Source organism: Alnus glutinosa, chromosome 6, assembly GCF_958979055.1.
Source record: "Alnus glutinosa chromosome 6, dhAlnGlut1.1, whole genome shotgun sequence".
Classification (NCBI taxonomy): Eukaryota; Viridiplantae; Streptophyta; class Magnoliopsida; order Fagales; family Betulaceae; genus Alnus; species Alnus glutinosa.
The window spans coordinates 2,817,799-2,832,062 of NC_084891.1; the positions used below are offsets into that span (position 1 = coordinate 2,817,799).

The window sequence follows — 14,264 nt, forward strand, 5'->3', positions numbered from 1 at the left end:
AAAGTAATGGACTTAAACTTTTGAAATAGACAATGGTTTAACGTTTGATTAATACCTTAACAGAAAATTTGACTTGAAACCCGACTCTTGCTGATTGGACGTTAGCATACAGTCCGACACCAAGAAGATGTGTGGGGCTACAGATGGATGATCATGATCATCTCTAAGAGTTTTTACACCATTGATAGGTATTAGGTCACTGTCAATCCTTCCAGTGCGAGCCAGATCAGAGAGTCGCCGACCCACGGGGAATCCTTGTCACACAAAAACAGTGCCATGCAAAGCATTTAGTAATAAAAAGATGCATTAAAAACCATTCTTTTATGGCATAAACACGTTAAACAAATCCAAAGAGAAAGATAGGTTAGCTCCTAGGAACCACATTAGCTACCTTTTTCTTTATATTTAGAACACCCTTCTCTTCTCTTCTCTGTCTCACACACATTAAGCGATCGAAGAAATTAAGAAACCACAACTGCATTCATGGCCACCCAACATGAAAATTATCAAACAGTTTCTGTCACAAAGACAGTTTCTGCGTCTCCAAAAGTTCTCTTGCACCCCAAGAAAATTCTGAGCCTTTCAAACTTGGACAGGCAGTGTCCATCTCTTATGTACTTGGTCTTCTTTTACAATCCATCTCCTGCTTACAAAAACCTGTCGCTTAATTTGGTCTTCAGTAGCTTGAAAGCTGGCTTGGAGGAGACCCTGTTAGCTTGGTACCCGGCAGCCGGCAGGCTGTGCCCTAACCAAGGCGATGGAAAGCTTGACCTCTGGTGCAACAATGATGGTGCAGTTTTAGTTGAGGCAGTGACACATGTCAAGATCTCAGAGCTTGGGGACCTCTCTCAGTACAATAAGTTCTTTGAGAAATTGGTCTACAAGCCTGTTTTTGATGGAAACTTCTCCAAGATGCCTCTAGTCGTTGCTCAGGTGAGAATTCTTGTAGCCTGTAAATACAACAAATTAAGAATTTTCCTTCCAAAAACAAATCATTAATTCCCTTAATTAATTAATTACTTCTCCAAGTTTAGGGAAATGATTTCTTTTTTCCATATATTGTATGTTTCTTCAACACCCTTATATAGATATAGGTCACTAAATGATGAATTGCTCAATTATAAGCCGACAAAAACCAGTTCCCGACATACGAAACTCGGCCCTTCTAATACGACAGAAAATAAACGCCAAGAAACTTTTCTGAGCGTTTATACACACTGATTCCCGGCGTTTAAAAACGCCAGAAACCTGAGTGTTTTTTTTTTTTTTTTTGTAGTATGTTATCCGGCCTATATATCCATGGCAGTAAGAATTCACTAGGGTTTTCGTTTATCTCTATTCGAATTCATTTTTAGCATATATTTTTTTTATATTTGTCCATGTTTTAATTTCTACCTAACACGCTTCCAAAACAAGCAACTGTAAAAATATTTTGCTCCAACAAAAAAAAAGAGAAAAAAGAAAGAAAGAAAGAAGAGAACATTTGGTGATGTTTCCATGCCCGTTGGGAACATTCTTCCTTCACGCTGGACAAATTAGGGTGGACACAATTTCTTTAAAGAAAATAAAAATCACCCAAAACATCAGATTATAAGTAATTTTGACAAGATATTGGATTTGTGCACTGGCTGCATGATTGAAGATCATAAACACAGAGAAAAAGTTACTCAAATGAGAAATCAAGACCCTGGTTTTGAACTGATAATTAATATATTTTTTTTTTCTTTTCAATAGTAAGCTGTTTAACATGAAGTGGTGTGGTGTAGGTCACCAAGTTTGGCTGTGGAGGCTATTCAGTAGGGATAGGTGTGAGCCACTCGTTGTTTGATGGACCGGCCTCCTATGATTTCCTGTGCGCATGGGCTTCTAATTCTGCAATCATGAAAGCAAAGGGATCAGGGCTTGAGCAGCAAAAACCAGTGCATGAGAGAGGGAAACTGCTCGTGGGTAATTCTCATCAGACGCGGGTAAGAATTCTCGACCCTGTGTTTAACGTCGTTTCCTTTTCAATCGACACTAAACGGTTAGTGTCCTTTTTTTTTTGGCATTACCCGGCACTAAAAATAAGGTCACTAAATACTTTTTTTTTTTTTGGGTAGTGTCAGGCCCCAAATATTCTGACCACAAAAGTATCCAAAAGCTCAAACTCAGCCACGAGGGCTGCAGCCATAGATCATCTATATCAGTTGATAATGCAAGCGGCTGCTGATCAGAATCTTTCTGACAGTCAAAAGAGTTACCTTATTAGGACCTTTCACCTGAGCAGTGCAATGATAGAAAGCTTGAAGAGGAAAGTCTCCCGTAGCTTTTCGTGCTCATCCTTTGAGGTGGTTGCGGCTCACCTGTGGAAGGTAAGTTTCTCAATTGGGTAAAAGATTTTCCACCCTGATCTTCATTGGTTAGCCATGAAATGATTTTTTTTTGAGTTCAGAAGAATAGGCCTTAGGCTATTTAAGTAGATATAGTAGATATTCAACCTGGTAAGCAGACAAAATAGTAGACATTCTTTAATATCTGGAACTGGTTTAACTAAGTGAAATCGACTAATCGAGTATATATTAGACCTGAAAAAGACACACAAAGAAGGGCCTAAGAGGATGGCAAAAAGAAAAAGAAAAGCCACGAAACCAGCAAGTTGTCTGGTGAAAATGTTTGGAAACGTAGCTAGTTGTCTATTGTCAGCTTCATGCAGCAGCTCTATGTACGACAAAAGTTGACCTCTCTTCTCTCTCTCTCTCTCTCTTGATTAGCAAATTATCATTGCTAATCAGATTCATTTAGATAAAAACTTGGTAATGATCATATGCTCGATCAAAGTCTTTATGATTCGGGTTTGAGACTACACTATGTTTTATAGAATAGATTTGGCTTAGGTGTTATAAAAAAAAAATTTAACATATATGTTGTAGTTTTTTCAACAGTTCTGATAATTTAATTTCTTTTTTTATTTCTTTTTTTTTTTTTTTTTCTTCTTTTATATGTGAAAATTTTAGCTTTTACTACAAATTCCTTATAAATTGAGGTGACAGTTCAAAAGTGGTGAAATGATTAAGCAAAAAATTTGACTTGTCAACTTAATTAGTTAGTGTCTGACTTGTCAACTATACGTACTCTTAATCATTTCACTAATTATGAACTATCATGTCAATTTACAAGTGCATTCATATCCAGCTCAACAAATTTCCTCTTCATTTTAGCTAAAAAAATCACAATTTTTTTTCATATTTTAGCTACTCATTCTCTATTTTAACTATCAATTTTTACTATTTTATTTAAATATTATTTCTTTTTCAAATAACTTACATTCCAAAATCATGAGCATGTCCTATCAAGAGTCAAAAAGTTATAATTTTTTTTTTTTTTTTTCATTTGGTGAGCTACAGTGAGCACTATAGCAGCTCATCAATTTTTTGGTTAAAGTAGCTAGCTAGATGCAATTACATTTTCACCCAAAATTCTATCCCAATTAACCAAAATAACCTTTGGCTAGCTGAGTGTGAATGCTCTAGCTTAATGAATTTTGTATTTTATGATCATGACCTGTACATAAATATAATTTTAGCTATTGATTGTCAATCCAGACAAGGACCAGGGCTTTAGGGCTGAGGAAGGAAACTATGGTGTGCCTGCAATTTGCAGTGGACACAAGGAACAAGATGGTGCCGCCACTGCCAAAAGGTTTCAGTGGTAATGCTTATGTACTTGCCTCTGTTGCTTTGACAGCAGGAGCATTGGAGGAAGAAAGCCATGAAGGCATAGTTGAGAAGATAAGGGAAGCCAAGAACTCTGTAAGCAACGACTATGTGAATGCATATGTTGAGGCACTTGAAGGGCCACAGCAGGCTGCTACTCTCCCGCCTCTGAAGGAGCTAACCCTAATTTCTGACTGGACCCGGATGCCATTTCACAAGATCTCATTCTTGCATGGAGAAGCAGCTTATGCATTTCCACTGGCTCCTCCTGTCCCACATGTTGCCTACTTTATGCAGAACCCTGCTGATAACCAGGGCATTGATGTGTGGATTGGGTTGCTTCCACAGGCCCTCAGTTCCTTCTCTCACTACTTCCTAAATGGTGTGCAATAAGACCAACTTTAATCTCCCTCTCCCCTTTTTTTTTTTTTTTTTATCCTTTCTAACTTGTTTTTGTTGGGGGTGAAGTTTAGTTACATGGTCTGCCAGAAGGCTACTAGATAAGTGACTATATAAAGTTATAAACTATGATTGTGAGTTGTCACTACTTACTATCTCAAACATAATGAAAGGAAAATGCTTGAAGTTCTACGGCTTTTACTACAACAGCCATACAAATAGAAGTACTGTCATTTTAATTACGATCAAATTTAATTTTTTAATAACTAACGTAATAAACGCCACGTAGACTTACAAACTAACCTGACAATCTGTGGCACTTACACCAACAGCAATCAAATTTAGCAACCCCAAAATGAAAGAGTCGTTTGGCAAGACACAATTCCGAACCACTACGCTTTTCGTGTTCGAAAAAATTTGTAGTTTTAAATGTGGGTCATAGGAATCACAGCCTCATCTTAACTATCCATAAAATGACAAACACAAAGCATGTGTAATCAATCAACAGCAATTAATCTGTCATGAAATGTCGGACCAAGGGCAACGAGGCATTTTCGTAATACAAATAAAGAAGCACTTATGGCCTTATTCATAAATCACATATTCACATTGCTCAATCAACAAGAAAATTGACTACACTGAAGCTAATTAAATACGACTGAAGCTAATCTTTTCAAGTATTATACAACTAAGAGGCAAAAGTGGATACGTTGACAGATATCTGCTTTAATAACAATGAAATACTCATCAAGGAAAACATTTTTAGTGCAATTCCTTCTGTTGCTAGGAGTCATTGTTTCAGATGCATGTCCCAAGGGAATAACTGTCGCACCCTAAGTCTCCTTCAATTAGTTTCACCTTATCTTGTTCCTGCATCACCAAAAGCATGTCATTAAATGTCCAGGAACAAAGAAAAACTAGCAACAATAATTGGAAAGATGTCGGTGTTTCTTCTTTGATGCAAGAAAAAGCATGCATCAACACTAAGGTCAATGCCAAAACAAGATTCTCATTAGCAGTAATGCCAAACATCTGGGTTTCACTAGACATGCTTTTTATTCATTTTTATTATTATTAAAAGAGACATGTGTCACCTTCCGTTTAGGTGTGGCAAGACAGCACAGTTAGAAAATTAACGGATCTATTTGACAACGGTTCTAACCTTTAAGGAGTAAATTGATAAAATTTAAACATTAGCGAGCAATATAATAAAAAGTGATACAGGACCTCTAGAACATTTTTTCCTACATTTATGAGCTCTACCCTGATTTGGAAAGAGCAGTGAAATGGATGCACCATTACAGGTATGTTCAAGGAAATTAACATTGCTATCAGAAGACATGATGCATAAACATAATACATAAAAAATAAATAAATAAAAGAAAGAAAAGAAAAGAAAGAACCCCCCCCCCCCCCCCCCCCTTTTAAAGAGGCAATTGTCCTACACACGACCCCTCTATTATACAATGGTGGGCAGAAGCTTTTTCAAGTAGCTCACCGTACCGTCAGTAGCTTTATATATGTGGCAGCCAGCAAGAAGTTATAGGGGGGCCTCATATATATAGCTGCATTATTGGTTTGGCATGCAAGGTATTCCAAAGGAACCAGAAAACATTTCCTGAGAAAATGCCCTGAGAGATGACTAAAAATACCGACAATGACAACAAGTACAAGAAATAACCTTTGTTGCTGCCTGCCTCTGATAAAAGTGTAATGAGGCTGTGCGGATTTAAGTGAGGGAATAAAAAACATATTTAGTCTCTAGGTTTTCATCTGATTTGGATTTAGTCATTGAGTTTCTAATTTCAAAAATATGGTCCTTAAGTCTTACTCATTTTAAATAGGTCCCTCTATCACTTTACCGTTAAAGTTAATTTGCTATCTTTTACATGTGTCTCATTTAATACATCGGCGTCTATGTCAGATAATAGATTTTGTTCAATAATAGGGTCATTTAGAAGCTAAATCAAATAAAAGACATTTTTCTTCCTCATCTCCTCCTTGCCGCTATGCTAGGATCAATGAAAGTAGCCAAAACCAAGCCAAGAACAACACCATAAATAAAGCAACCAACAAAGGAAAAACAACACCAATGCCTCAAGCACGAGTACTCCTCACCATAATTTTCTCTACCTCCCTTCTCTTCTTGGTCGCCTTGGCGCAACAACGTTCACATAGGAAAAAAAAGAAAAAAAGAGTGATCCTCTATTTGTTTCTCACAACCTTTCTCTTTATTGTGTATGCTTTATGTTTGTTACTGAAAATATCAAGACTAAATGCTAAAATATTATTCTGTTACCAAAATTGTTATAGAAGTTGTTCTCATATTCATTGGTTTTTGTTTGTAAAGTTGGGTCTTTTATTTTTGTTTTTATTTCTATGGATGACTTTGGACTTGAGGACGTGACATTGACATTGAGTACTGACATAGACGTTGACGTGTTAGATGAGACACATGTAGCAGACGGTAAACCATTAACTTTGACGTTAAAGTGACAAAGGGACCTATTTGAAACTTGGACAAAACCAACAGACCTTATTCTTGGAATTAAAAACTAACTAAATCCAAATCATATGAAAACCTAGAAGCTAAATATGATTTTTCCCTTTAAATTATCCTAGCTCACCTTTCAACCAATTTTTGTTTGCAGTGAACTTAAGGTGGTTTGCCATTTTGCTATCTTAATAACCATATCAACTATTTCTTGAAGAATGATGAATGAAATTTTTAAAGAAAAGAAACAAGAAAAATAGATGCATTATTGGTAGAAATGTTCTAGTTGCCTTGAGAATGACTTCTTTTTAGACAATTTGAAAGCACAAGATTGCTGCAGACAAGCATAAAGTCATGATCATTTGATGACAGTTCAAAGGGGAAATAAATTTTTTATGTGCAGCTAAGATAGCCTAAACAACAAATTAGGAAGCAGAATCGCACAAGTAGGATGAAAAGAAGTCCTTTTTCTGTTACAGCATATACACATGTACAATACAGTCCTTACTTTTTATATATTTTTAATCATATAATTTGAAAAAAGATAAATTAGTCGGACATTGCTTGTCTATTCATATCAAGGCCTCATGTATAACATTTTGATCACCCAATTTGCACAGAAAAACATACAAAAGATGCTCAACTCAAATGAACTTACAGACAAATAAAGTTTTTTTTTTTGAACAAAAACATAGGCCTAATATATCAAATGTGGCCATTCGTCATATTTAAAGCTTTTTATTAAAATACTACTTACATATTTATTGCTATCCAAATTAGCAAATAGGTCTTCCCTCTCACCAAATGCTTGAGTAACCCTTCAGCAAGTGGGCAAGTTCTTGGATGAGACAGTCATCTATCCAGTCCAGCAGTCCATTCTATATTTTCCTAATTATGACTTCCAGTTATATAATATGCTTATAGACACATTCAACAATCATGAGCATGAACTGATACACATGCATGCGTGCACACACACGCAAACACAGAATGGTCTCAAGTATAGACTTATATACAAATGCCCATGTGCCATACAAGAAGCAGTAAGCATCATGGAAGGCATTCTGGTATAACATATGATGACCATTTTTGGAAGCCAGCAATAATTTTGCAGACTAATTTTGCACATAACACCCATAATCAATCACGAAAATGCTCAGTAAATCATCACCAAATTCTGTCCTTCATCACAGAAATCCCAAAACCCATCAACTCATCAAACTACATACCCCACACGGACATGGCAGAAAGAGAAACCTCAAAGAGAAAAGAAATCTAAAACGAAATTTAAATAGGGGAAGAAGTTTTCGTCTTGCTGAAAGACCTCTCTCTCTGTGAGACGAGATGCTTAGTGTTAAGAATTTTGTTTTACTGTGGAATTTGACTAGTTGCCATTTTGCTGAAAATGGTTATGAAGAATTTGCAGAGAGAAAGTGAAAGTGAGGGAAGGAGAGGAGGACAAGCAAAAACGGTGTTTAGAAAAGTTCCATTAATTCACTTTAAAGTTACATCGTTTAGGTTTAAAAGGGGGGGAATTTTAATCTAGACCATAGATTAAAATAACAGTAGATGGTGCTGTTATTTTTTTACAGCATGCAAGCCGGATCCTTCACTTTCCTCCATCCTTCCCTCAATTCCTCTCTCTCCTATGCTTTCTCTCTTCTCCAAAACTTCCAACTCACCTTCCAAATGTCCTCCCTCTACCTTGCAACAAGAAAAAAAAAAAGTGAAAAGTCCTTGTTCCGCCACTAGGGAGCACTGAGTATCCTAATTATGAATTCTTGTATAACCATGCCCAAAATCAATTGTCTTTTGAGTAATTCTAATTGAGAAATATTTGGTTTCCATCTTTTGCCCATCTCATGTGCGTCTCACAAATTCAATGGTGGATTTGCAAAAGAGATGGACAAGAGATGCATGTGTAACAGCTCTCAATTCTAATTTTCATCTTATGGATCATGGATTTGGTCACTTAGTGGGTTGTGGTAACTCATTCAGAATACTCTCTTCAAAATAAGTTAGAGAGCATGACAAATGTTGGAGGTGTCGAGTATATTTTGTAACACATGGAACTGAATTATGATGTATATCACGTTATATTGTAATTCTAAAACTTATATTTCAGTTAACCTCAATTTGTAATGTAAATATTATTGGAGATTTTTTTTCTTCCAGTTTATGCTTTAAATGATCATGTGCTAGACTTCCCATGAAACAATTTACCCAAAACCTATTCGCATAATAAATTTAAATATTTGCCAGACTTAGATTTTTGGATAAGTGTGAATCTCGGGTTACAACATCTCAAGTGGTTTAAGAACCAAGAGCTGACAAACAACCATTAAAAAAATATGTGATAGGTATAATGCCACACGTGCAAGTAAACTAAATCATACCGTGCTAAGCTCTCCAACAACAATATTCCGTTGGTACTTCCAAGAGAATATCATTAGAGGGAACTTACTTGCATTTAGTTCCTTGACTAGTGTCAATAAAACAAACTCACTAATCAACATGAAAAAAAAATGTATATATATATATTAAAAAGCAGTCGCTAGCTGAAGTAACCAAGAAATTTTCTCCTTTTAGCATCTGTACCATCAAGTTACCAGAGCAGATTCTTTAATGCAATGGTTGAGTTCTAAATAGTATGTGAAAAATCATGTATAGTCAAGATATCACAGTGAAAATATTAAAGAAGACATCTCTAGTTGCAAAAATAAACAAAATTATATGATAATTACCTGTTTCACCATCGCACTCACTATGTCTTCCAACGAGCCAAAATTACTAGAAATATGATTTCCTTGTGGCTTCCTTTGGTCCATGAGGAGCCCTTGCTTCAACTTCAGTGATGCCTCTGCTGCAGATTTATTAACCAGATCGTACTTCATGTATAAAGGATCATTAAAATTTGATTGTCCAATTGAATTGAAATCCATGTTGGCTAGGAAGATTGTGTTCTTTGGTTCCAAACCCTGACCCGTTGGACCCACAGCACTATTCACGGGGATCATAGAGTTTATTGAGCTACACATAACATTTAAGCGATAAGAACCATCCTGATTATGGTCATCCCACCCTTGTGGTGGGGCATGATTACTTATTTGCTCGGCATTACTGCTAATCAGGCTCGCTTGGCATTGCATGTCTGCTCTAATATCCTGCAATTGAGGGGGCATTGAAGTAACAGAAGAAACATCACAACGATTACTCCCAATTCGCAAGGCCATTGTAGACATATTGTCCCTCAAGTTATTATGATGCAGAATAGGCTGTTTAAAACAGTCATTTAATGGAAAAGAATTTGAATGGATCCCAGATGACTGAGCAGCAGTTGACCAGTTATCATTCAGTCTATTGTGATCCATCAAGGGGGAAGGAAATTCTGAATTTAAAGAGGCCACTGAAACAGAGGACTGATTTCCAAATACTTTGCCACCTTGAGCTCCTTGACGGTTTTGTTCTAACATCAAGGTGTTGTTTGTAACACCAAGAAGAGAATTGCTTGAGCTGCCAATGGTTATTTTTGCATCTGGGAAGCCACTGGAAATGGGGAAAACTGTTCTATTATCAATAGCAGTGGAGAGCTCTCTGGCATGGGTAACACCTTTAATATGTTGAAGTGGATCAAGTTCTAGTGCCGTCGGCATTCCTTGAAGTACACTCCCATTATGGCTTCCAGGAAGCATGACCTGCTGGAAGTTAACCTGATCAACAGTAGAGCTGCTTGAGTTCTGTGCATGACCCAATTGAGTCACTCCTGAAGAAGGAAGGCCACGCATACCAAGACCAGCAGGTGTGTTCAACCTACCAAGCATCCCACTAGATGGGAAGGACCTGAAAGCACTGTTATGAAACTGCCCAGATCCATTCAAGGTATGGAAATTTTCGAGTCCACTCAGAGAACCCATTCGCAAATAGGAAGCATCTGTACTGCCTAAGGCAGCCGCCATATTAGCTTGCTGGTTTACAATACTGTTGAGTCTTTTAAGGTAAAGCCTGTATTTCTGCAACCATAAAATAAAATAGTAAGCTTCCTGGAGTCAAAAAGTTTAGATCATATTGAACTGAGAAGAGAAAGATCAGAATCCATGCCTGAAGATGGCTTGCTACGTTTTCTCTTGTAAGCTTTTCAACATTCATCAAATCTAGAATCTTTTTAGGAACAGCCTCTGCTTCCAAAGCAAGATTAGAATATAAGAAATTTATAAGAAAAGGCTCCATGTCTGAAGTATTAACATTGGAATAAAAAGTATGGCAGACTCTATATGTGCCTTTATAAAAAGTTACTTTTAATGATTGGTGAAGAACCTACTGTCAATGCCCATCTGATGAACAGCGGCAACAAACTTGCGATGCAGCTCCACAGACCAAACAACCCGAGGCTTCTTCTGAGTTGATGAGTCATCATGCCCATCTTCATCATGCTCCTCCTCCTCATCTTCATTCTGATCCTTTCGTCTTTTATTGAGCTTCCCATTTTGATCTGAAAGTGTCCCGGCTGACCCAATTCCTCCTTCGCCACTCCCAGAATGAGGGTTGTCTTGATTGCCAGAATGATTCGAGTCTTTTGAATCAAACTTCTTTCTCCTGATAACATGTTGCCAGATGTTCTTCAGCTCCTCAATTCGAACAGGTTTCAGTAAATAATCACAAGCTCCATGGGTAATTCCCTTCATCACAAGCTTGGTATCACCATTTGCAGACAACACTACAAACATCAAACAATTTATAACTAAAATTAAGCCAGATTTAAGTAACTAAATGCTGCAGAGGGTCCCACAATCCTACTGTAAACTCTCATAATACAAGCACACTGAAGATTTTAAAATTTAGCATTTTAAGACAATTGTAAACTTTGTCAGGGACCAACAAACTCAAGGGCTTTTGAAAATGTCATTTTCTTCTTCTCTGGAAATCAGACACATACTGCATATTGTTCTTAGAAAAATTTCAAAGTTTATCAAATTGTTGAAGATTTTGAGAAGGAAAAAAAATCAATATCCTTGAAATTTTTTTTTTTGAAAGAAACCATTTTATTTGATCTACAACACATATCTTTTCTTTTAATAAATAAACTAGAACAAATATTTGTTTTCAATAATTAAAACTTCACCAAAGAATGCCAGAATACAAAGAAAGGAAAAGTCAATATGATGAAGATCATGCAGTGTTTCTGGCTTACTTATGACAGGTAGGTCCATCTCAAGGCCCACAAGCTCAAGCAACTTAAAACCATCCATGTCTGGCATATGCACATCACTGATAACGAGGTCAAACTTGTTCTTGTTTTCTCTCAACAACTTCAATGCTGTGACAGCTTGATTAGTTGTCGTAACTGCAAAAGCCATAACTCAAAACGAAATCAGGACAAACTTTTAAAAGAAAAATAAATGCTTTCTCACATTTCCAAAAGCTAGAGAGAACCACAATGAATCAACCAACCCATAGTCCAACCAAGAAGATAGTCCAATAATATGACAGTACTCAGAAAAATAACGAGATAGAGAATAAGATTCGAGCAGCAATGAGACCCATCTGCTAAATTCTTATAGAAAAAATAATAAGATCTGAACAAAAATGATAACCCATTAACAGAATACCATAGTTACAACTAGTTAATTTGAATTTTGTTTAGAAGATATGCCAACCTATACAAACTTTAAAGGTTAAGACCCTATATCCAGTCACATAGAATTCAACATTAGAACAATTCATGAAGGTCAAAAAAGTCCTGAAATAAAAATGACAGAGATTAGGGAGAGGAAGGACAGTGAGAAACAGTACAAATGTGTGGGCTCCAAAATCTTTACAAATCACTAAATAAAGAAAAAAAAAATCTTATTATAAGGCAGAAATCTAAGAACCCATCTTCATAAACAAAGAAACACAATCAACCGTACGAAAAATAAACATACAGATTCAATATACCATCACGTAGAACCTAGAAAACAATTCTCAAAAACAAAATCCTAATAACAAAGCACAAATCCAGAAACCCATATCCAAAAACTGATAAACGAAAACAAATGAATGAGAAAAAAGAAGAAGCAAACCGTGATATTGGCATCTACGAAGCAGGGTCTCCAAGAAAAAGAGGCAAGTTGGGTCATCGTCAACTGCGAGCACACGCATTCCAATGGGAAAATGATCTCTGGGGTCGTCCATTTCAGGCTCAACGGTCATTTTCTTCGAGCAGAATAATTAACGGAACTCAGAGAACAAGAACAATGGAAAAGGACCGTTTCAAGAATATAGTCTTGTGTTCTCAAACCCAGAATCTATTAAACAAGAGATACAGAGAATAGTATCGGCAAAGACCATGGAATGGTAGAATATGAACATACAGACAGCGATGAGAGAGACTGTCTGAAAGAGCAGAGAGAAAGAAAGGGAATCTATGAAAGCTAAATGGAGAGAAGGAGAGTCTTTGGACTTCACCGGAAGAATTGTCAAACGTGGGGTGTAAAAATTTATTTTACATTTTGCTACAATAATATATTAAAGGACAACTTATAAGTTGTAATTAGCCTATTTTTAATTAATATTTTAATTTTTAGTCCCAAAAATGGTTAATAATTTCAAAAATGAAAAAAAAAAAAAAAATGGAACGAAAGCACTTGGTATAAATATGGTGGAGTGGAGGGTGTTGAATTTACTTTTTCTTTTTTTCTTTTTTCTTTTTTCTTTAAGTGAAAATTTCATGATTTCATATAAATTTTCAAACAGAATTACACTCTTGATAATACAATATCATGAATAAAAGTAAGATATTATTCCATCCAAATTTACTTGGGCTATTATTGGAGAGTTGCCTTTGCCGACCGATGAGCTGCCATATTTGCTTCTCTTATAACTTGAAACACATGCCTTAAATGTAAGCTATTTAGTAATGTCTTGAATCACCAATCAAATTACCATACCAACTTTAAGTTTGTTCTTCCTTCCAAAGTACATGCACAATTTTTAGAGAGTGACCCTCTACACTAATATCTTGTAGTCTCAAATCTTTGCTAAATTTCACATCCTTCTATGTCGCAAAAGCCTTTGCTAGCAACTACAGTAAGAATCAGGATCCTCCATATATGGTTTTGATGAACACATCGTTATCATAACCTTCCTCTTATGATCTCTAACAATTATGCCCACGCTCATCTTTTTTGCTTTATCAATCGATCTATCCTAGTTAATTTTGAACACACCACAAGGGGGAACCATTCATTTTGGAACCATTCTCCTTGCAACTGTAGCCATTAATTCAAACTTCTCATTTTTCAACTAGTCTAAGAGCTCACAAGCTAGTTGTAGAAAATCATTCCCCCCACTTAAATACTTTTGAATTTTTCTAATACAATCGCCCCGCACATAGTTTGAAGATGGCAACGCCACAAAATATGACACGTGTTCTCTACCTCCGATTCACAAATCGTGCATAAAGAAACTTTGGTAATCCTTTTTTTTTTTTTTTTTTAAATAAGTTCTTGGGTTGGTAATAAGTTATTGCATTCCTCCCATAGAAATATTTTGAAAATTATTATTTTTGGAAATTCTTGTTATCTAAGCTGTTGTTGTTGGTCAATGTATCGGCCTTTCATTTTCTTGGAATCTTATGCCGCGTTTGGAAAGAGGTCCTTTTCAAGATGATTTTCAGCAAGATTTTATTTATTTGAAAATGA

At 36.1% G+C, this 14,264-nt stretch overlaps 2 protein-coding genes across 5 annotated transcripts; one reads left to right on the forward strand and one right to left on the reverse strand.

Moving 5' to 3' along the window:
* Positions 1-363: 363 nt before the first annotated feature.
* On the forward strand, positions 364-4,283 carry LOC133872003 (brassinosteroid-related acyltransferase 1). The gene is made up of 4 exons (XM_062309507.1): positions 364-933; positions 1,767-1,967; positions 2,100-2,351; positions 3,582-4,283. Exons 1-4 carry the CDS (start codon positions 484-486, stop codon positions 4,083-4,085), a joined length of 1,407 nt encoding a protein of 468 aa, XP_062165491.1. The 5' UTR covers positions 364-483; the 3' UTR covers positions 4,086-4,283.
* A 344-nt stretch (positions 4,284-4,627) lies between these two features.
* Positions 4,628-13,016, reverse strand: LOC133870638 (two-component response regulator ARR12-like). 4 transcript variants are annotated; one of them, XR_009900756.1, is made up of 7 exons: positions 12,645-13,015; positions 11,774-11,926; positions 10,904-11,299; positions 10,684-10,760; positions 9,330-10,595; positions 7,343-7,473; positions 4,628-4,961 (listed from the first exon to the last, which is right to left on the reverse strand). XR_009900756.1 is itself a non-coding variant. In XM_062307803.1 (7 exons), the coding sequence occupies exons 1-6, from the start codon at positions 12,772-12,774 to the stop codon at positions 7,383-7,385; spliced, it is 2,103 nt and encodes a 700-aa protein (XP_062163787.1). In that variant the 5' UTR covers positions 12,775-13,016; the 3' UTR covers positions 4,628-4,961; positions 7,343-7,382. The 4 variants fall into 4 exon arrangements, 3 of the variants coding, with proteins under 3 accessions (XP_062163787.1, XP_062163788.1, XP_062163786.1); XM_062307803.1 differs by having other exon boundaries at positions 7,343-7,463; positions 12,645-13,016; XM_062307804.1 differs by lacking the exon at positions 7,343-7,473 and having other exon boundaries at positions 12,645-13,012.
* Between the last annotated feature and the right edge of the window lie 1,248 nt (positions 13,017-14,264).